Below are 23,827 nucleotides of genomic sequence, written 5' to 3'. Positions count from 1 at the left end.
TGGTGGGGGGTGAGGGAGGGGGGAGAGAGAGAGAGAGAGAGAGAAGGAGCAGATGATAAAAACTGCAGCTGACATAAAGAGATGAGGCAAACAGAGCAGAGAGGAAGTGCTGTAACATGACAGATATAGCAGTAATGTCAGTCATTAAGCTGCTCTGGCTGGCGTGATGCTGTTAGAAGTATGCAATTAGCCAGCGTCACACATACTACCTTTCCTCTGGCTTGAGAAGGTATCAAATCACTCGGCATGGTGTTTTGTGCGTCTGTGTGTGTGTGTGTGTGTGTGTGTGTTTGTTTGTTTGCGTACAGAGGATGGGAAGCAAAGAGTCAAAAATATAGTTGGAGGTTATTGTTTCCTCTGTAATGTACAGCTGAGGGTGTTGAGATGGAGGGAGTTTCATCTTGTCTATATTTACAAGTGGAAAGGGAATAAGCCAGTAAAGCACTGATCTGCACATCAGAGAAATCACAGCAGGTTATTACAGAAAGTTTCAGTTGTCAGCATATATCACATACAGTATGAGTGTTTGTGAGCAGGTATATGAGAAACAGATAGATAGATAGATAGATAGATAGATAGATAGATAGATAGATAGATAGATAGATAGATAGATAGATAGATAGATAGATAGATAGATAGATAGATAGATGGATAAACAGTAACTCAAATACCTCACAATGCCTCTATATGTCACTTGTAAGATATAAGACATCAGCTGAGCAACTCTCAGAGGAAACTATTTTTACAATGTACACAAGGTTTTCGCGAAAAAAGAGTTTTGCAAGTGGTTTTTAAAAAAAATAAGTAGTTATAAGAGAGCGCTGGAACAGGAGCGATTCAGATGACCTGCAGTTACAACTGTCAACTGATGACAGAGACAGGTGGGGCTGTCAGGAGAGGTGATGGAGGTGTCAGTAAAATTAAAGTACAAGATATCAAAATAGACCAAACATAGGCCTGGACCAATTTATTCAAAAGCTAATTAACCAGTATGGAGAAACTATAGGCTCCTTTATTATGCAGATAGATAGATAGATAGATAGATAGATAGATAGATAGATAGATAGATAGATAGATAGATAGATAGTATTATAATGATAAATTAATTATGTCAGACAACACATAAGGCCACAGTCTCCTGAACACAGGCCTATCTTTGTTCACTCTGGAGTAAAAAAAAAACTGATTATTTGGAGTGTGTTTCATCCGCCTTGTGCAGAATATATTACGTGTGTAAATGTTGTTGAACCCCGCGATTCGCCAGGAAAAGGTCACACACTCCCCTCGACACTAAGTGATTCTCTGTCTTTGTGTACTCGTGGTGAAAAAAAAACGAGCTGCGCCTATAAACTTCGCATTTAAAAGGCAAGTGCGGCCGAGGGGGGCCGCTGCATGAGGGGAACAATAGCAGCTTTTTGGACACACTTTTTCTCACTGCGATGAACAGCAGGGAAACCGGTAGAGCCTCCTATAAAAGACCGATAGAGCACAGCTGCCAGGGTTCAACAGTAATTTTATAAAATGTCTCTAAGGGGCCTGCCTGCGGTTTATCTGTGGATTTATGGGAAACCATAAGAGGGCGAGCAAATTGTCAGGGGGCAATAATCAGAGGGCCTCACGACGTGATCATAACTCCAGAATTTAGGGGCTTTTATGCAAAACAGGACATAAAGGATAAAGTGATGCAACTGCCAGCCAAATGCTGCATTATCATTAATAATGCACTTGACATTCAAGCGGGTCTGCCATGCGTTGCACACAAAAACGATCTCAGAGAGGGAAAGTTTGAACATGACAGCAGGAAGGTGGACTGAGGAGTTCAGCAGCTAAATATTAGACACCCTGCTCCAACAGCACTTAGCCCTCCATCCTCCTCCCCCCTCCTCCTCCTCCTCATCATCATCATGATCATCACCATGAAAACAAAAGTTCATTAGGCCATATTGGAGCTGTCTGTTTCAGAGTGACAGGGCTCTTTATGCTGCTGATTATTGATTTATCAGGTCCACACGTTAATCCCTATTTTGACAGCCGTGGCAAACAGCTGACCAGATGCCATTTGTCTAATTTTATCAGCCCGCTCCAGACACACAGAGTGGACCCCCAGATCCCAATCTCGAAAAGTAGGTTAGGTCACTGACTTGACTGAGCCACAGCGGCTCCACTGTCCACGCAGCAGGCCTGAGACACTTCAACCTATCTGCTCCGCAATTACGCGCATGACGCATTTGGAGACAATATTGTTGGGTTGTAAACGATTACTCACGCTCAGAGGCCATGGTGATCACGGACTCCGTGGTGGCGTGGTACTCATCCTCCTCCATAAACTCATCCTGGGACGACGCGTCTCCTTGGAAGTCGTGATGGTCCAGGAGCTGCTGGAGCGGAGGCGCCTTGGGCAGCAGCTGATTGACCACCTCCCGGCTGATGTTGGGCGCCTGCTTCAGACGCAGTTTGCTCAGGATCTGGGACTTAATAGTCTCCAGTCTCAGCACTTTGCTCTGCTCCCTCCAGACACAGGCGGAACACTCGTGAGCACCGGCGTCCTCGTCCAGCAGAGACAGCCCGGCATCCGTGGGCGTCTCGCTGGCAGGAGGCAGCAGCAGATTGGGCTCATCGCTCCCCGACTGTCCCAGGGAGATGAGCACCATCAAGCACAGTAAGAAGTTGTACCTCGGCATGACGATGCGCGAACACCAGGCAATGCAACTTTTTCTTTCTTTTTCTTGTCTTTTTTTTACTCCCTTTATCCCGTTATATCCCCTCTCTCGGATGTGCGCCGCTGCTTGCCTTATCCTACAAAAGGCAGGGAATCAGTGACATGCATCTAATCCAGTACGATCACCCCGAAGTTGCTTTTTTTGCAGCAGGAGCTTTTGCAATAAATTTCAAAAAAAAAAAAAAAAAAAGTGCGTTCCAGTGTGTCTCGGTTCAGGCTGCTTTGATTGAAAGTTAACAAATTATCTGTCTGATGAATGCATAGCCCGCTCACATGTAGTATAATGGTTGTTTTGTGGGTCTTCTGTACAATTTAGTCCATGGAGGTGTGTGAATGTTCAGAAGTGTCACTGAAAAATGTGCAAGTGCGGTCAAAAAGGGGCTCTTTATATATCTCAGCTGCCCGGTGTCGTAATCCGTCTCCATTGGCTAAGATTGCAACAAAAGGCTTTTAGGTCTGTCACCAAGTCAAGAGGGACAGAGCGAAGGGAGGGTGCAGGCACTGTTATGAGAGTATAAATGTTTTTACAGTGCACTAACAATGTCTCACATTAGAGATATTGCCCAATTAGGTTATTATGATGATGGAAGAAACTATGGCTCACTGCGCCTGTTGTTATAAATGATTTTAATGGTGTAAACTGGGGGGGAAAAAAGCCGCATGGATTCCTCTCTAACTCTCCACATCCACCCACAAATCACACGCATCTAAATGTTTATGGTGCATTTTAGTTAAAAAAAACAAAACAAAACAACAAAAAAAACAAAAATCACTTATAATGGATCTTCATGCACCGGATGGTTATTACCTGATTATTAAGATGTTGCACAGGGTTTTGCCAAGCAGGGATCTTTAAACTGAGCGTTAGTCTCCAGAAAAGTAGTTATATGCCCTTCTCTACAGACTCATGGTTGCATCATTAAGCTTTTAGAAAGGCTAAATCCCTTTAGGCAGCATGGTGAAAAAAGTAATAAATGGTTAACATATCAATAGGTTTTGCAATCATTCATGCAGCAGCAGCATACCTTTTCATAAAATGAATTATAGGCCTACTTACTTATGAAACTGGTGATTCCAATTAAAGTGTCATGCATTTCTATATTGCTTCTCCTTTCATTATTATGCATTGTGAAATTTTAAGCTCTATCTGAGTCATATTTCATCTATAAACTCACCCCATACGCAAAAACCTCAGGATGTAATCAAAAGTTGCCGAGCTACAAACCATGCAGAGATACTGTTTTCATGACTGTATACATGCTTGATAAAAGTTGTGATATTTCTGGAGCAGACTTCTACAGATGCCCCTTGTGGAGCAATAGGTTTCCTGTAGTCACTGTGGCAACACTGACCCACTGGTGTCATCTGCTGGAGGGAAACATAGTTGCAGCTGCAGAGCAGATCATGTGTAAGTTTTTAGTTTTCATGTAAGCTGCATGTTATGTCTTTTTTTTTTTTGTTTAATCTGCATAACTTTTACGGATTAAACAAATAAGATATAACGTTTTGATAAGTGATTTTCAAAGGTGCTGATGGGATTTTGCTACCGTTTTACTCAGCCAGGCTAGCTGTTTCCAGTCTTTATGCTAAGATAGGCTAAATGTCTCCTGGTTGTAGCATCACCCTTGTCATACAGACTGTATCAATCTTCTGATCTAAATCTCAGCAGGAAAGCGTTATTATTAAGTGTCAAACTATACCTTTAATGCCACATGACTTCATGACAAGAAGTTATTCTTGTAAGAGCACTTGGGCAGAAAATCCAGGTTTGGGAAACACAGACCTGTTCCCTTCACTCATGTCACCCAGCATGGTGAAAATAATGTTTCTGTGTATTAAATCTATGATCTGCAACTTCAAACAAAATGAAATGTTACCAACTTAGACCTGATTTGCAATTTAAATTCTTAGTATAAGTATGTTTACTGAACAAATACAAAAACTGTCTATGTTATATTTACATGTGCTTACTGATATATGACCCCTATATTAAACTGCTGCAGACTGTATCATAATGACAAGTTTTGTTGGCATGTTGCCATGTCATTCCTCTCAGCATGGATGTACACTCTCATTCATCTCATGCTCCTTCTGGGGATCTGTATGAATGCATGCACTGCTTGGGAGTTTGTTTCAACTGGACGGGAACTGGGGTGATATACTGGAGTATCTGTGGGACAAAACTACACCATGTCTCTGCCATCTCAGTCTGCAGCGACTCTGTTTGAGGAAATACTCACCAGTCTTTTCTCTGTGGAGATGAACGTACTGTACATTGCAGATATAATGCTCAGTTGTGTTATCTGATCTGACTACACAGTCATGTTGAACTTAATGTTAGCTCATTGAAATAAAAAACAAGGATGTGGTGTTTACCAAAGTTTAAGTGGCAGAGATCCCGTATACTCTACTTTTCCACAAAGTACTGATAAACCATCAAACTCACCTGAAAATACCTCGCAGTAGTGGTGGAAGCAGCATTCAGATCTTCGATAGAAAGTAAAAGTAGAAACACTGTTACAAGTGTAAGGCCTACATTCAAAGCTTTACTTAAGTTAAAGTACAAACGTATTGGTATCAATATACATTCAGCTGTCAGTTTATTAGGAACACCTAGCCAAAACTTATACAGTGTAATGCAGTAATACATGAGTCCTGCAATAAATCCCCCTTACTGAAGATTATAATGTTCAGTTTTTATTGAAACTGTGTTAGAGAGGTGTTGAGTCAACTGTATGATGTAGATTGTGGAGCTGTTGAACAGTTTTATGTTACACAGAGAGGTGTTTCTGCCATTTAACCTACATCCATTGATATAAATTAAGTGGACAAAAATAAATAAATATAAACACCTGCCTCTCTCTAACTCAATACAATTTAACATCACCACAAACTGCAGCCTCCTTAAACAGTTTCAACAAAAACTGAACCTTATAACGCTCAGGAGGGTTGGTTTTATTGCAGGACTGTTGTACTGGACTATCATTAGTTTTAGCTAGCTGGGTCCAATAAATTGCCAACTGACTAAAAGTAAAAGTACTCATTATGCAGAACTGCCCCTTTTATAATAATATATTATCAGCATTATTGGATTGTAGTTTTTAATGTCTTAATTTGCACACCAATTTAATCCTGCAACTGGTAAAGGTGGGGCTGATTTTAATGACTCTATACTGCTGGATAGCTTAATATATAATATTGCAATAAATATAGTGGATAAAATGCAGAGGAGCAGTTGTGAAGTAGCAAAAATATACACATACTCAAGTAAGCTACTACTATCTCAAACTATATGAGTAAATGTAGCTACTCAGTTACTTTTCTCATAAACCACCAAACTCAGCTGATATAGTATACCAAATACCTGGCGGCCTTGTTGTCATTGATTCATTTCGGCTTGACATGCGCCATGCTGCTTATCTGAACTTTAAAACAAACAAAAAGCCATTTATTTTTTTAACTCCCCACAGCTCCAAACATGACTCTCCCTGCGATCTTTGACTTTTTCTGTGAATGTGGGCGGAGTGACGGCGGTGTTCAAGACAATCTGGTCCCCGTGGCTTTCCGTAGGTCACGGCCTGGGCGTCGACAGTGCACTCATTGCTGCTGCTGCGTAGGAGACAAACACCAAACACCACTTCACCCAGAGAGCTCGGAGGTGTCTCTTACATAAACAAAGGCTTAATATAAACCATAAAAATGCATTCAGTCACGCTGGACAGCAGTGGTTCTCCAAAGAAGCGGACGTTTTCTCGGGGACTGAGCGAGGACGAGTCTCTCCGCAGCATTATAAAAGAGGTGAGCCGAGGGAAATCACGGCGTCGGCGGCGAGAGGGTTTGTGTAGAGCTAAAGCTAACGTCACGACTGGTTTATGCTTCAATTTCAGTGTTTTAAATCTATTTACGTTAGAAATACGGAGTCAGTGAGACGTTAAGACGTTTTGTTTGCGGTTTAAGACGAACAGCGGCTCAGATAAAGAACCAGTTGTTTTGAACAGGCCTGTTTCTTCGGACCACTTCCCCATTAGAAGCTGACTCCATGTGTTGTTGTTTTTGTTGCGGCTGTACGTGATCCCGGGCTCTGCTTGAGATGTGTCTTTGTCTCTTTATCATCAGACTGAGAGTTCATCCAGGCGTCTGACACGAAGCGACAGCCGACCAGGCACCCTGAAGAGGAGGAGCGACAGCCAGGTAGGAGCCAGACGTCACGCTCAGGAGCCAGGGGGTGGCCACCTGTAGTTACACTGTAATACTTCCACCTTATCTAAAATCCTGATTATCTGCAGTTTACCCACTTCTTAATGATCAGTGGTGCACAGTAACTGTACATGCTCTCATGTACGTGTACTTTACTTGGGCATTTCCATTTCATTCTACTTCATAGCTTTTTTTTTATTTACACTGCACTAATTAGACAACTGTGGTTAGTAGTTAAACAGCAGCAAATTAAGTTTTCACATATGATAAGCTCATAAAATCCAACACAATGTTAAAGATTAAGCAGGTGGTTCCCAAACGTGTTGAGTTGTGATGTCTAATTGGGGCATTTCCCCTTTACATTTCTTACATTGTTTAATTTTAATTAGCTATTTGAGGCCTAAAGGCAAGGCAAATTTATTTGTATAGCACATTATCATACACAGAGGCCATTCAATGTGCAAGCATAAAATAAAGAAAATGTATCCACGATCCTCCACATATTGAAGATTGGAGAAATCTATGAATATACAATCATTTGTTAGTGCTTTGTTTGTCTTTGTTACCTCATTAATCATCTCAAGACTCTTTGTAGGACACTTAGGTTGGGAACTCCAGCTCCACCTTGACCAGCTCTTATATGATAACACATTATTCACAGGGGACATCAGTACTTTTACTTTTGATGATTTAAGTACATTTATATGATAATACTTATGCTGACTGACGTACAGCTTAATATTTGCTATTTCTGGTGCTGTGTGCTGTTTTCCTCTAATTTACCAGTACTAAGGAAAAAATTGTGAGTCTAATGTGAAAAAAAGCCAGTTTAAGCGTCTTAGTAGGTCATTTATTGAGACCTGAGACCGTGTTGCCACAACAAGCATTTACATCATACTTTATCACATACTGAGAGCTATTATCAAACATGGTGCGTCAACAGTATTTACATAGGTCACATGTTTTGATAGCTGGGATTTCAGTGTAACGAAACCTGAGACCCATTAGATTGTGAGACACCAGAGGATCAACTACATGAACATAAAATGAAAAACTAGGGTCGATCAAGTGTTCAATCAAAATACTATGAAGACGCCACTTAGCAGTAACAGTGTTTGGTAAAAAGTTTGGAGTTGCAATTATAGCTGAAATTTTCCAGAAATGAAGTAGTTAAATGTAATTCAGTCATCATTCATTTTAATTATTTATTTATTATTATCTATTTTTTTCTACTGTGACGTGTCAAAATGTTGTCTGTGAAAAAAGTCTAACAACTCAAACTGAAGGCTCTTGTCTGTGATATCATCAGTCCAAGTAAAGACAGGACTTAGTAACAGGAACAGAATTTTTAAACATTTTATATAATATAATAAGATTTCCTTCATGAAAACTTATGATTATTAAATTTGTCAATCAAGTGTATGGTAATTTTGAACACCATCATTTTCAAGTAATGTTTCACACATAAGTTTATGTTATTATTATTTTGGGTGTATGAGAGGATGAACAGCAAATGCTCCTCTACAGCCCCGTTTGTCTTCATTTAGTGTAATCAAAAAGAAAAAAGTTTCATTTACTAATGAACTTGCTTTTTACATTTTCTCCTTTCAGCAATCTGACCAGGATCTCTACATGGGACTCCCAGAAATGGTGACTATTTCTTACTGCTTTTATTATTATGAATATAATGATGGTTATTATAATTATAAACTATTAAACTATTTGTTCACTAGTTGTTCTGTCAGGTATATTATTAGATGATTCTTATGGATGTGATATTATTATTGATAATATTGGTGATTATTAGATGATTCCTTTACATATGGAGGGATTGTCATGCTTCCAGATTAGGCCTCCCACCTCAGAGCTCACTAAACACTCGCCCTCCCACTGACTGTCACGTGTTCCTCTGAAATTGCCCACACTGATTTGTAACTGTGTTTGTGGCGTAGCTGGAGCTGCAGGCCAGCTATGATGAGGTGGTGCAGGAGCTGCGTGGGCTGGAGGTCGAGCGAGAGGCTCTGTTGTTCCAGGTGGATGTCCTGCAGGACACACTGGAGGGCGTAGAGGAGCTGCTGGCTGAGGCCCAGAGGGAAGCTGGACAGGCTACTTTGGTATGCTGAGGCCTCACCAAAACTGAAACACCACTTCACTTTTGTTCCTAATTGTAACAAGTACGTTTAAAACCAACAAGCTGCTGGTCGTCTCATGATGCGACCGCGTCTCTCTGCATTTGTAGGAGTTGGCACGAGAGAGGGAGGCCAAGAGGAAGCTGGAGAGCATGGTCTGCTCTCTGATGCAAGAGGTGGAGAGATTAAAAGAGGTAACGTGACAGATGAAATAAGAATATAACGAAACATCACAGAGTAATGTCGCCAAAAATGACATTGAATTATTCCTTCTAAAACTAATTTTTTTCATGTTTAAATCTCACATTCAAGTTTGTACACATTGCAATTGGAATTAAAATGCATCACATTAATTTTCAAATGTAATTATATTTTTATTTTTATCTGAAAAGGCTCTTGATTTACTAATCCACAATTAAATTTGTCTTTGCAGGAAAGGAATAAACCATCTGCTCCTGTGAACAGACATGGAAGTGAAGACGGGGCAACGAGACAAGGACAAGCTGCACACAGAGAAGACTCGTCCCTGAGTGAACCTCGCAGCAGTGAAAACAGAGGTCAAGCGTCTGAGGAGGAGGGTCAGGGTGAAGAGGCAGAGGAAGAAGGAAGTGACCTGACAAAGCCGCGGAGGATGGTCAATAAGCCCCTGGCCCACATACCCTCTCTTGCACTGGACAATCTCGACTCTGAAGACGGGGTTCTCCGGAGGCCTTACGAAAATGGTGTCGATGACGGACGAGATCCTTCGCCGGACAGGAACGACTCAGACAACTTAAGTGCCTATGAGGATGCATCTGCTGAGACTCCAGAGCAGGACAGGATCTTTCCAGGGGATGGCGACACTTTGGAGCTGCCTGATGATTCAGAAAATAAAGAGAAACGTCCAACCAACAACTGTCAGGTCAAAGACGGCGAGACCCAAGACCCCAAAAGCCCTGACGCCTGCGTTGTGTCTTAACTTCATCAGTTTTATCTACTGCTGGGGAAAAGGACAGAGATTATCATTGATCATTTGGTCAAATTCAAGAGCTCTTTGCTAGTTATCAAAATCTGATCTTCATGTTCTTAACTTTGCAGCTGTCGACAACACCCAGAGTTACTGTAATTAGAGCTGCAACGATAAATCTTTAATTGATCAAAGGAAAATTGCCTTCAGCGATTTAGATAATCAGTTAATTGTTTCAGTCATTCTTCAAGCAAGAATGCCAAACACACGCTGGTTTCAGCTTCTCAAATGAGGATTTGCTGCTTTACTTTATGGATTACTGGTGGAACAAACACTGGTGAAGACAAAACTTTGGGCTCTAAAAAATTGTAATGATCATTTTTTATTATCATAATCATCATGTTATAGACAGAGTTTCCTATTGATTATTCTAAAAAAATTAATCTACAGATTAATTTATAATGAAAAAAGTCATTAGTTGCAGCCCTTTCTGTAATACACTGTAGTATAAATTAAGATTCACTTCAATTCACAATAAAGAAACTCAGGATCCAGGTGGTTTACCATTTCCACAAATGACTACTTTATATAATTTGACAATTATGTCTTTTAATGTCTGTCTTAATTGTTTGTTTTTTTATCTGTGTATACACATGGAATTACTCCATGCTGCCTTGGCTGTTTATCTCTTTGGTCCTCTTTTAAGAAAGTTTGTTTGTACACTAACAGCTGCCAAGACACAAATCAGGATTTACCTGTGTACAAAATACAGTGAGCTCTGTAAGTATTTGGACAGGGACTGTTGCTGTTACGCCTTCAACCATACCTGCACATGTAGTCCGACCATTTTAGCAATTAAATTTGCTTTTCAAAATGGGATGAGTATAGTCTTGCATACAATAAGTTAACATCATCTGCAGTTAAAGATATTTGGTCTGACTGTCCTCAGTTGTAGAGCTCACTGTAAAGAAGGTTTACGTCATGTTTGACATTGCTCCTTGACAGCTAAGATTAGATACTGATAATCAAAGGTGAAGGTTACAAGAAAGGGATTTTTTTACATAAGGGAAATGCCATCTATTTACTGTCTCACTGATTCCACAAGAACATTTTTTTAAATTTTATTTTCATACTGTCCCTTGTTCCTGTTTTGTTTTGAAAATTTGGGGAAATTGGCTGCATTTGCACTTTCTAAAGTTCTTGTATTGTGGCAAAAAAATTGTCAGATTACATTAGAAACAACATTCCCTTTATAACCAAACACGTCAGCGGGAAATAAACAGCTGACCTGCCGCAGGCTGTTTTCTCTCTGACTGCATGGTGATACTGTATGTTTGCACATTTGCAGTGAAACTTGCTGAAATAAGTCTCTTTGGATGTCTTTGATTGCTGTACACACTGTATTTAATCGCAATTTTTATGTGTATTTTTTACAATGTTACATTTTTTTTTGTAATGCTTGAGGCAAGAGTAGACTCTTTCACCTCATTTGTAATAGTTTGCATGAGCAACTGCTAATGAATATTGATTTCCAAACTACACATGAATTGATCTGTCATTTAATAGTACTTTTGCATGCAGTACTTTCACACACTGAGATCAAAGTATTATTAAAATAAGTTGTTTACTGCGAAAAATTGGTTTATTAAAAGCATTTTCAATTTTAATTTTGTTTGCAAAACATGCATCATTCCTGAGTTGGATCTTTTACAACAGTTTTGAGGGAACATATCATGTGACACTGAAATATTTTAAATGAAAATCACAATTTTGATAAGTGATTCTGCCGTACAGTTGGTTGACAAAAGTGTAAAGATATTAATACATTTATGGAAATCTGAAAAAAGGTAGAACGTTTGCAGTTGCTGTATTTAGCTGCATATGATGTTTCAGGTTTAAGCCTATTGTTTGTCTTTTGCATTACTTTAATCACACATGCCTGTTTCAAAACAATGCTGGTTCACATGCCAATACTTGATTCTCTGTTGTGCCGACTGCCATTGTTCACAGACCACTGGAGTCACAAGCAGCTCAGATGACTTGCTCTTTTTACACAAAGTGAGCTGATGGGAAATTACTGTTACTGTGTCATCAACAAGTCCATTTCCTGTTTAGTCAACAGCTTTTTTTTGTAATGTCACAATATCAGGGAAAACTGCTTCCCTGATACTGGGACACACAGCAGTGACTTTTGATATTGTATTGAGTAAACAAATTGTTTTTGTGTTTTACTTTCAGACAACAATGCAAAAAATATGTTCTTACTGTACTTCAGTGCATTTTATGAGTCTAAATATTTTTGACTCCTGAGCTTTGAATTGAATGTTCAGATGTTACAGTAAATGACATAAATTTATACTTGTACCTGATATAACATTTCAGACATATCAAAATAAAAAGAGTTAAGAATGCTGGTGTTGGTTAGTGATTTGTGTTGACTTCTATTTAAAATATTCAAAACATTCAAAACGAAATATCTTGAACCGATGCAGGAATGTCGCAGCAATTTCCTGCAAGAATTCTCATCGGCTTGTGTTTTACAAATGGAGGTGAACAAACCCCAGAATGATTCCTAAAGTTATTATGATTAGATGAATGTCAGAGGAAGCTTTTAAAGAAAATATAATACTTTAAACATAGTTTTGGAGGTTTGTGATGCTGAAAATCAGCACAGTTTTTGTGGTGCCTTCAGAGTATGTTAGACGAAACTGAATGTAAACTGTACAGAAAATATAATTGAAAGTAATCAAAAATGAATCACTTTCCTACAGAAGTGTGTTGTATTATCTCATAATTATGAATTCCGTATCTCAAGATTATGACTATCTCATAATTACAGGATTTTATAATTGTGAAAAAAACAACTGATAATGACATCCTGATCCTGAGAATATGGTCAAATGAGGCAGGATTTTGAACACTTGAGTGTAAAAGTAATTGTGTTATTTGTGATATTTGTCAGCACTTCTAATGATGAATAGCAAAAAGGAACTGCTAACAGCTAATTCTGCACACTTCATTTTCCAAAACAGAAACAAATATTAACACAGGTGAAGAGTTTTCCAAAAAAAAAGAAAAACAGACCAAAGCAAACAAAAACACCCTTCAAATGTTCATATTATCCACATTACTCAATGATATTAAGATCTCACACTCTCTCTCTTGCAGGTAAGTGAAGGAACTTTGGGGTTTTAAACATAAGTATTTTTATTTAACCTCACATGCTGTAATATCATTTGGCCAACAGATGGCAAAGTAGACGTTTACTTAAAAGGGAAATCAGAGTCGTGGACATTTGAGTTGCTGTTTATGACTGAGCTCAAGGTTTATAAAAGTGTAGCCTCTGTAAATTAAGTATTTGTTACTGTGCTGGGTTGGATAAAATGCTGTTTTAAAAAAAAAAAATTCGCATTGAGATTACAAATAATATTATTACAATAGCTACAAGTGTCCTTGTATAACATCAGGTTAAAAAATCACACAGTATAGACTTGTACTGCAGTGATTTGAGACAAATGTATGGATCACAGTATATGCAGGGCATGAAGAGAAATTGAGTCCTGCCCTCAAATAGGTTAACAAAGAGATTCAATTGGAAAGTGGAAAACCAATAAGGGGAGAGAACACAAAGAGAGACTTAAAGATGGCTTTAAGTAATAATAAAAATATCAAAACATCCCTTTTTCTTTCTTCATTTTAAGCTGTTTCCACTGTGGCAGGCGCACAAACTCATCTTTGGTGATCCCAAATGTGTTGCTGAAGTCGGAGTCATTGAGGTGTTTCTGAAACGCAGTTCACAAAATACTGTATAACAAGTTTGAAAAACAACTCCACAAAGTATCAAGTAGTTCATGAAAACAAAATAACTGAATCACACATGGCAGATACTGATAATAACTTCAAGACTTTAGAGAAAATTAATGGTAAAGATTTTTTTTTGTGGACCTGCAGTTTTGAATATTTCCTGGGAGGCTTCTAGAAATAAAGATTTTGTACTAATTGTAGAAAAAATAGAGACAATAGTTCAGCTACATGAAAATGTGAAATGTGTCTACAGACAGATTACAATTCAGCACATATGGAAATAAAGTTTTTAAGAATCAATCAATAATGAACTAATCTTTTCGTAGGTGTTAATTGAGGTTTTCTTAAGGAAATTCCTACACACACACACACACACCCACACACACACACACACCCACACACACACACACACACACACACACAGACCAACCTCTTTCTGGGTTGGGTCAACACCCTCAGGCAGTTCACTGGCGAGCTTGTTGACCAGAGTTTCAGGTGGAAAGGGCTGAAAGTATTTCTCCCTTTCAGCAGAGTTCTGCTCCTGGAGATTCACATTAAAGGAACAAAGATATCTTCATTAATTTATCTCTTACTCTTGTGACACTGAAATGACAACTCCAGTTACAGTTTTTGTAGATTTTTGTCCTTTTTTTGATTCCGGTCCCTGGATGTTATAAAAGTTGTGTAGCAGAAACTAACTTGGAACAAAGTCTTCATTGTTATTTTAATTATGGCATGTCACTCAGAATTCAAAAGTAGGAATTACTAACCAGCCGGTAATGCTAGTGATGCCTGAGGTAAGACTGGAAGCAAAGCTTACAACACAAGAACACCTTAAACGACCCTTTGCTTAGTTTACAATCATATAACCTCTTTACCCAAACCATTGCTATGAAGAAGAATGGTAGGATTTTGGTATCTAATGTAAACAAAAATTCAAATTACACAGCACACCATGAGGAAAGCAACAGTTTCTGTGGGTTAAAAAGCTTGAGAAATGAACACATACAGTTGTGACGTCAACAGTTGATGCTGCATCTCCAAACTCCTTCCTCAACTCCTCATAGCTCTTTCCTCCCTAAGAGAAAGACATGTTTGTTAGCGTATGTGTTTTACTCGTCAATGTGCATGCCCTATTTCATTCAAAAACCAAAACACTCACACTCCATATGGACGGATCCCAGGCTGTGAACCACCCAGTGAAGGTGGGTGGCTCGAACCCTTGCTTCACCATGACGATGGGGGTGTCTTGATCTCTGTCGCCTGGGTGGGTGTACAGGTACTCTTGGCTTATAACCACTGCTTCTTTGCGCTCAACCTCATTGGCCTCTTTACCAATCCAGAGAAACACCTGAAGAGATGACAGAGTTAGGGGGGAAAAAAAGATTTACAGCAAAACTCGGAATTGATCAAAAAAAGAAAGAAGACAATTTCAAAGTTTGTGAGTAGTTGTCACAAACAGTGTCACCTCATACCTGATCCCACGTGTCCAGTAACATGACATCCTCCTCACTGAGGTCGTCCTGTGTGAACTGAGTCACCTCGGTCACGATGAATCGGCCTGTCTTGTTGGAGCACTCAAACAGACGTGGCTCGTGGTCTAAAACCATCTGCTGAAGTCTGTGGACGACAACACATAACGAAACATATAGAACAGATGTGTTTCCTCTTCATTGTTCCCACTATAAGAGTAATGCACTTGCACCTGGCTTTCCAACATTAGCATTAGTATTATAATCATTACCTCTTGCCACTAGCATATGGAGCTTTGCCTCCAAGCAACTCCCAGAATTCAACGGACTCCTGACCCTCTGCCACAATCTCCTCTGATCCATTTTGGCCAATCACAGAGCTGGCCTCCCTCGCCATGGCCCTCTCATCTCCATTTGATCCCTTGTAAAAAAAATAATCAGTTACACCTTATCAATAACTTAAACTTTTAAAAAATAACAGTGTTGAAAGTTTGACATCATGATCTCATCTGATCAAATACAAATCAAAACAGTTTACATTAACAGGGTGAGAACATGTTTACACTTTTCCGGCATAAATACTTACAATTGTATAGACAAAAGTTTGTGGACACCCAACAAATTATGGAGATATTATTCTTTATTGACCTGACTTTGTGCAGAGGGGAATAATCATGATCATTCCCCAAAGCCTACTCCAAATCACGAAAAACAGCCCCAGACAACAGCAAAGAAATCTATCTGAATCTGGGTATCCGCATACTAATGGCCATATAGTATATTTCTATTTTACTTTAATTTAATAGCTGATTCACTGATACAGTATTACAAGATAAATACCACAAAAGAAGCGTGTTGTATTGTAATTCTCTCTTATCTTAACTCCATCTTACCTTTCCGTACCACAGATAAATTCCTGATTGGCTCTTTAGTAAAAACACATCATTGGAGTTCAGAGACGTGGCCAGCGCAGGGACCTCAATGGCTTTTGTGTTGAATGGGTCAGAGCCGTGGACCTGGAACAATCTTATCGGAGGCTCTGGGTCAGAAGATCCTTTTCTAGACGTGCCCCCCTTCAAAACAAGAGAGGACATATTCTTCACTGTTATAAAAACTCTAAAACAATTTACAAGCCTGTAAATTAAAAAACTTAACAAACACAATGATTCCAAAGAAATGACTGTAAATGTGGTCAACAGTCATACCTCAAAGATGACCATTTTACCCTTGAAGATCGCCATAAAGTGTCTTGGTTCTTTGCCCATGGTTATTCTCACTTGGACTGGTTCACCACCGTACTTCTGATCCAAGTCCACGGCCTGAAATGCCGAGGCTGCCAGTTCATCCTGTGTTGCATGACGCCCCTAAAATAATTATAATATAAATGACAATCAGAAAAATCCAAAGCAGGGAATGTGGAGGACATTTTGTTTGTGAGCCACTTTGTAAGAAACTTAATTTATACATCCTCACCTGCCATATGTAGAGCAGGTAACACTGCTTGTTGTTTACCAAGTAAGTGTAGAGGATCAAGTAGCAGTCTCCTCCATAGAAGTATCCGTGCCATTGAGGGTCCACGGGCACAAGCTCCAGATCCTCAATCCTCCACACCTGCGGTACATCAAAAAGGTAAATTAACTCTGAAACACAAATGGCAGAAAAGTGTTGCTGCACAGCACTGGCTGAGGTCCAGTGATGTCTGAGCAGTTGTCTTTTCTGTGAAGTAGATAGACACGAGGCCTGAAGCACTGAAAGTTTCAAACAAACCTCATCAGCAGCATGTTTCTCTCCGATGTGTGTCAGAGTTGTGCAAAGTTTGTAGCCACACTAGTGGCCCCAAGAGGCTGTAACATTACACCCCAGAAAAAAAAAATGTTGGATGCATGAAGAAATGAGCTAACCTTGCTGTCCTGGACTACTTGTAAAAAACAAAGGAAAACATTCATTTTGTGCTGGTCAGCTCTACACTGTCAAACTTGGCTCCGTTTTCATTGAACTATGCTGTATTTTGTCAGCAGGGCCAGATTAATACCCATTGTTTGTACACTACTTTCTATGATGCATTGTGGGATACTATGTACAGAGATGTACACAAATATTTTTCTATCCCGTTATCTCGAGATAATGAAGCTTTGTTCTCTCCAGATAATCATCCCGTTATCTCGAGGAAACAAAGCTCTATTATTTCCCATAACGGGATAACAGGATAAAAAAATATTTGTCTCAGCTGAGTCCACTATATAGGGTGTAATGATTTTCACTACACATTCGGACAGCACTACAGAAGGGACAATATAGGGAGTAGTGAGTGACTGCAGACGCAGCCTTTGTCTCAACTGCACCTAGCTTTCCTGCTTACTTTAGCCTGCTTAGCTGCACTTTGGCCTGAATGCCAATGTAATGTACTAACTTGCTGACATTAGCATGGTAAGATGTCTGCAGTTAGCATGTTGACAGGCATCCCAACAACTACTGAATGTTTGACATACAGCCTGCCACCAACACTTAGTATGAACATGCAGCAGCTACTGTGGTACAATGATCACATTTAGCATGTCAGTGCTAAATGTAGCATCCATTAATCTCAAAGTAGCTGGCCTCCAGCTGTTCAGTCAGTTTTTGAGGTATCAATCATGAACTGATTGATGGATGATGGACGTGAGTGATTCATACTCGAAATGTCAGGATATTTGATTCTGTACCAAAATATTGGACTGACAGACTGATGGACGGACAAACCTGATACAGTGTGACTAAAATTAAATTCAGAGTAGTCACAAATACCTCCACTTGACCTGTGCCATTGTCCACCATTCGCTCCTGTGCAGCAACTTCTGGCATCCTGTGCATCAGAGTGGCATCAAATTTCTCCTGTGTGATGTGAGCTAAAGCAGACAGCAATAAATCATAAATCAACAACCTACAAAGTTTTTATTCAAAGAAAAATGTGCATGTCATTTTTTGCTTGTTGTTATTTCTGTGGATTTACAAACAAAGGTACGTACCCACTTTCCCTCTCGTGTGCTTTTTGCCCATTCCTTGAGTCTGGTCCTTTACTGTCCACCTCTTGAACAGCTGCTTGAAAAGAGCTGACTCCGCCCCGTCATTCACCGTCTCCACATTGGTAGTGATGGGGTAGTTTTTTGCTTTGATGAATTCCTGTAAAAGTGGAATTCAACACGAGAAAATAAATACGTCATGCCAGATCAATCAAACACAAGCTAATGATGTAGTGTCACTTACCAAAGCTCTGCCCATAGCAGCCTGTCTCTCAGCTTTGTTTGCTTTCTTCCCCTTCCATACATAGATCTTCGTCCCTCCCTGGTCCAGGAAGTAGCAGTCCTAAAATGATAATTACACTAAGTATACAAAACCAACTTATTTCATACATCAGTTAGTAAAATATTTTATCTTCACCCTGCAGTGTCAAGAATTTAAAGCCTTTAGCTTGTATAGGAAAAGTGAAATGTCAAACTAGATGGATCAAGTTTTATAGTGGAACTCCAATGCATTTAGTTGTGCCCATAACGTAAATTATATGCATCCTACATTTAGTCAGTATTGCACCAACTCACATCATGGTTGAGCAGATCCTGAACCAGTGGTCTGGTAGTAACTTCTGTGACCTTCATCTTGCCATCAGCATCTGACACGCTGACATAAAGGCAGAAAGAAATAAAGATAAACAACACTTTAACTGAATATGGATGGATCCTCACCCGCAGACTACATGAGACATTTAGGATAACACAGATCAGGGAGCAGCTCACTGGTAAAGTGTGAGCTTTGACTTCTGTTCCAGGTCAACGGTTTCATCAGGAGATCCGTCTGTCAGCGTGGAGGTTCTTTCACCAAGAACATCATTCAGGATCCTCATGCTGTGAAGAGAGTTGCTCTCTGCCTCACCCTCGACCACTCTGATCTCTGCCCGACCGCTTCTCTCTCTGTCTCGGATGTCTTTGGCCAACAACATGCCCTGAGAAGCAGAGGTACAGTACAACACAATCCAGACTTCACCTATAATCTTAGGACAAATTTCACAGTCTATTTCAAAAGTGAAGTATTAACAATGTGCAAATGTCATGTTGTGTCCAGTGTACTAAAATATGTTGCCACAAGCTGTGGTTTTGACTCATTCAGTAACTTTACACAGGCACACATCTACTGTAGAAAGAACTAAAAGACTGAAATGGTCAATTGTACAAATACCAGTGTTTTCTGCTTTTCATTTCAGACTTTCTGCGCTGGATTCTTAGAAATCTGGTCACACTTAATTTTACCGTACACTAATAAGATGCAACAAGACTTTGTATCAACTTAGACAAAACTGGAAATGATGTGATCTTTATTAGACAGTAAATATACTTAGGACCAAACAATTTAACATAGTCCCACTCTCTTACTGGGTCATTTTCTGCTCATTGGAAGAAAACCTTGAACTAACATCCAGGTGATCCACTCGTTCTTTGCAGTCTGGATATTGTCAAGAGTCCCGCGGAGGTTGTCATACTTACTCAACTCCGGTACTCCCGTCCACAAACATTAAGCTGCATCTTTATTTCCCACTTATTAGACACTTGTTATCATTTCTTAGAGGCTAATTTGCAACACAGTACAACAGAACCGAACCATAAATGACGGTCCATTGTTTTTACAGCTTGTATAGCTTTACTACATAAAGTGACACATCAAATAGCGTTGTCAAGCGTTCATTGATTAATTATATTAGAATAAGTTCCTTAACAACAAATCAGAAACAGCAGGTTTCCAAACAATGAATCAAAATAACACTGATGTGAATATTAATATATATGTGGCCTGAATGTTATGATTAGAATACTTGCTTTGAAACCTGCTGTCTGTGGTTTGTTGTTAAGGAACTTATTCTAATATGATGATGAAGTAATGAGGAACTACTCAGCAATAACTGTTTGATTTATCTCTTTACTTAGCTTACCAAAGGTATACAAACTGTTAAAATTGCCATAGAAGTGCTGATGGATTTCACTTTAGTTTACAGTACGGTTCTGTTGTACTGTGTCACAAATCACCCTCTAAGAAAGTCTAATAAGTGTCGAGCAGTGAGAAGAAAAGATACAATGTCCTGGCAGCTTCCAGAGCCTCATGTTTGTGACATAGAGTAAAATAAGTTCCAACCTCGACAGGACTCTGGACAACATCCAGGCTACAAGGGACAGGTGGAGCTCCCAGATGTGACCCAATGCCCTTTGCCTTTTTACAGTACAGTTCTGGCGAGTAACAACAAGTGAAACCAGAAATCCTGTGTTATTATAGGACATGCAAACTGTAAGCTAGTTAACAGCTGAATGTGACTTAATTAACTAAAATGTGTGTAAATGCTTAGAACGTGAATATCCAGGATCTAAAAGTGATGCACTAACTGCATTACTATTAAATGGTTTTGAAGTGTTTGTGGGATAATGAATAATTCAGAGCCTGTTTGAAGGAAGAAGGAAATAAGCTCACAGGTTCCCAAAAAGTTATATGATACGATATTTCGATCTGGTGTCAGCACTGAAAGAACTTACAGTCAGACCTATTTCAAGGTCTACCTACAATGTGTACCATGTAAATAATGTTGTGCCTTTAGAGAGAGTTGGATTGCAAATTGTTTTTTTTTGTGCAGATACACCAGGGTCCAAGCACTGACTTGGGGAGATCATGATGATGAAAAAAATCATGTTCATGGAACATCTTCCCAGACAATTCAAATCGCAAGCAACAAAAACAAAACAGTAACTTAATTTTGCACCCAACAACATACACAGGCACCAATGCAAGTCGCAAAAATCTTACTTTAAGCTTTTCCTGTTTGTTACTCTTCGGCCCGTTCCACTGAACGATAGTCTTCCCGATGTCCAACAAAAACACATCTCCAAGGTTGAAGCTCTTCCAGCTCATCTCCACCTGAAACAAATTAAAATACAAAGCACTCTTTCTACACGGCTTCCTGTCTTTCATTACGTTACATAACCACAGTGCAGCAAGGCTCACCTCCTTGGCAATCACTCTTTTCTTCCCTTTGACATGAAGCAGCCTCTTGACATCATAGGTGTTGGTTTCAGTGTGTCTCATACCTGATGCAACTCCTCCTTTCTTATAGCTAAAAAAAAGACAGGATGAATATATTGTTGTTTCTTTCACTGTCTATAAATGATGGCCTACTGTGCCAACACTTTCACTCACATTATTCCTTGTTTGAAGTATCCCCTGAAGGCACCCGACTCGTGGTTCTGAACCTCACGATGCTGGACCGGAGTGGAGCCCAAAAAATCATCAAGCTGTATGGTGTAAACAGCAGCCGCCCCCTGTTCATCCTGAGAGGACTGTGAGCCGATCCAGTAGTGAATATCATAAGACAGAGAGCTGCTGAACTTCTGCGTCTGGATAAACAACAGTGGAGAAACAGTCAGTGTGGGGTGGTGTATAGATGAGGATGCTATCTGATGTGAAATAAAAGTATAAATACAAGCACATTTTGTCACAGCTTCATTATTCAAAACACACTGTATGCCTAAAGAGCAAAGTCTACAAACACAGCAGTAGGCTTTACTAGACAATCCTGGAGCCCTGGCACACAGAGCCTTACAGACTTACAAATAGAAGTACGTAGCAGTCACCCTCATAAAAGTTTCCATGAGATTTCTCAGGGACTTGCACCAGCTCCATTTTCTGTTACGCAGAGAGAAGAAGAAGAAAAAAAAGGTGCATTTCAAATCTAATAGCTAGAGATGTTCAGTCACTGCTGCCCAATAACTCTTCTTTTGATTTTCATAAAACTTCAGTCGACATTATTGCAGCAACTAAAATCACATTACCTCAATTCTCCAGATTATAATCCCAGGGCTGTGAGTTACGGCTCTGAACGTGTACTCCATGTTGCTCGGATGAATTCAGCTTCACTTGAACACTTTTGTTCTTTGTTTTTCTTTCTCTGGAAGAGGAAATACTAATACAATGATCCTAATACAAATGCAAAACAATTTTCTTGTGCATTAAACATAGTTTCCTTATTGTAAAGCACACAACAGCACAAATGTTTATATTATCTATAAACTATAGATTCTATCTTTAGTGTCTTTTTTCACGATAAACTGTACAAGATTAGTTTTATATCCAACTGAACTGGAAACCTACAGAGAGCCTATACAATCAAATGAAATCATTTCTATATTAACAAACAGTACATACCTGATATTCCTGTTTGAAGGGGCTGCTTATAAAGCTTATATGATCCTCCAACAGCTGATTTCCCATCTGATAACAAAAGGCCCTCAATCCTCTTCCCCTCAGTGCCCCATATTTGCCTGTGTTTGCATGTTTCAGGATCTTTCACGGTGTTCTGCCCAATCACTGAGGACGACACACAATCCTGTAGGCAAATGTGCTGAAAAAAAAAGCTTTGACTCATATTCAAATGCACACACAGTAACTATGATCATCACCATCATGTCCAGCCCTTTCTGAGTCCACTCTGCCCTATACCACCACGTCCGCACCATATATGGATATATGCACAGCTACAGGTAGACAGACTATAAACATTAACACAAGTATTAATGATCCTCCACAAAAAAAAGGATATCAAAGCACATGAATAATTATAGTAACTGATAAGTGATGAAGATAATCATTGTGATTTGTTTATATTATTATTATTATTAGCAGTAATAGTTATTCATAATTAAAGCTTTAGTTTTATCATTATTTTTTAGTATTATAACATACTTTATATATCCACTGTGGATTCAATGAATATGATAATGATGTTGATAAGTATGACACATTCATACACACACATACACGGGTGTGGGGCAAAGGGTGTTAGGCCTGCTTGTGTCTTTACTGTGGAAGCATGGGAGAGCTGGCTTTAATCAATTAAAGATGAAATATTACATGAATTTATTTTAAAGGGGAGCCACATTGTACGCATTAAAGTCTGTTTACAGGTCTAGGGGAGTTAATTAAAGCTGTTCGAGGCTCCATAAAAAGCTGCAGGAAGGCTGATTAATTGCCTCGAGTGATGTTACTTGAGTCAGTGTTGGTTGTGTTTTGGATGACTACAAGTTTGAAAATCTGTGGGTGTGGAGTTGTGAAGAAGTGAGCTTACTAGACATCTGTACTTGAGGCTTGTGGCAGAAGCTACATTAGCTGCTACTCGCATAACACACCTGAATCTTCCACTGAATCATCAGTGGGCAATTTGCATTGTGGTTAATGTAGCTTCCAGGTAGACACCAGGACAAGGAAGAGGAATGTGTGAAAATGCATGTAAAGAAAGATGGTATCTGTAGTTTTGATCCTTTTTTTAAAACTGTCCATTGTGAATTCGACGGCTCCATCCTTCTCCACCGCAAACACATCGCACACTCTCCTGTTATTAGTGTACTACCAAACACACAATCACTGATATTGATACTGATAATGTATGTTACTGAAATGGGCTGAGAGTCATGTGTCAGGATTTATGTGGTGAATGAAAACATACAATTTCATTACCACTTTAGGTGAATTACACGATATCTAATTCTCTGTGAAT

The 23,827-nt window shown here is 39.4% G+C and overlaps 3 protein-coding genes across 4 annotated transcripts in view; 1 reads left to right on the top strand and 2 right to left on the bottom strand.

Annotated features, from left to right (window-relative positions):
* The window catches only part of gdf11 (growth differentiation factor 11), a 26,570-nt gene extending 21,527 nt beyond the window's left edge, over positions 1-5,043 (bottom strand). The window contains exon 1 of one of the 2 annotated variants that reach the window (XM_023423374.2): positions 2,267-5,043. In XM_023423374.2, coding sequence (XP_023279142.1) covers positions 2,267-2,681 — 415 coding nt within the window. In that variant the 5' untranslated portion in view covers positions 2,682-5,043. The remainder of the gene's footprint in view (positions 1-2,266) is intronic. The other variant, XM_023423376.2, reaches the window with a different exon arrangement.
* A 1,258-nt stretch (positions 5,044-6,301) lies between these two features.
* Positions 6,302-12,402, top strand: LOC111667854 (uncharacterized). The gene is made up of 6 exons (XM_023423704.2): positions 6,302-6,517; positions 6,836-6,910; positions 8,528-8,566; positions 8,869-9,030; positions 9,156-9,239; positions 9,479-12,402. The coding sequence occupies exons 1-6, from the start codon at positions 6,419-6,421 to the stop codon at positions 10,001-10,003; spliced, it is 984 nt and encodes a 327-aa protein (XP_023279472.1). The 5' UTR covers positions 6,302-6,418; the 3' UTR covers positions 10,004-12,402.
* Positions 11,629-22,657, bottom strand: avil (advillin). The gene is made up of 20 exons (XM_023423460.2): positions 22,480-22,657; positions 22,107-22,222; positions 21,886-21,960; positions 21,475-21,671; positions 21,283-21,391; positions 21,085-21,195; positions 19,038-19,243; positions 18,843-18,921; positions 18,511-18,609; positions 18,273-18,426; positions 18,052-18,152; positions 16,741-16,878; positions 16,473-16,631; positions 16,161-16,340; positions 15,540-15,688; positions 15,271-15,415; positions 14,958-15,146; positions 14,805-14,873; positions 14,226-14,336; positions 11,629-13,773 (listed from the first exon to the last, which is right to left on the bottom strand). Exons 2-20 carry the CDS (start codon positions 22,164-22,166, stop codon positions 13,660-13,662), a joined length of 2,445 nt encoding a protein of 814 aa, XP_023279228.1. The 5' UTR covers positions 22,167-22,222; positions 22,480-22,657; the 3' UTR covers positions 11,629-13,659.
* Positions 22,658-23,827: the final 1,170 nt, after the last annotated feature.

This window comes from Seriola lalandi, unplaced genomic scaffold (genome assembly GCF_002814215.2).
Source record: "Seriola lalandi dorsalis isolate HSWRI2012SDOR001 ecotype SW California unplaced genomic scaffold, Sedor1 jcf7180002054692, whole genome shotgun sequence".
NCBI lineage: Eukaryota > Metazoa > Chordata > Actinopteri > Carangiformes > Carangidae > Seriola > Seriola lalandi.
The sequence above is the reverse complement of the archived record's forward strand: the minus strand, read 5'-3'. Positions and strand labels throughout refer to the sequence as shown.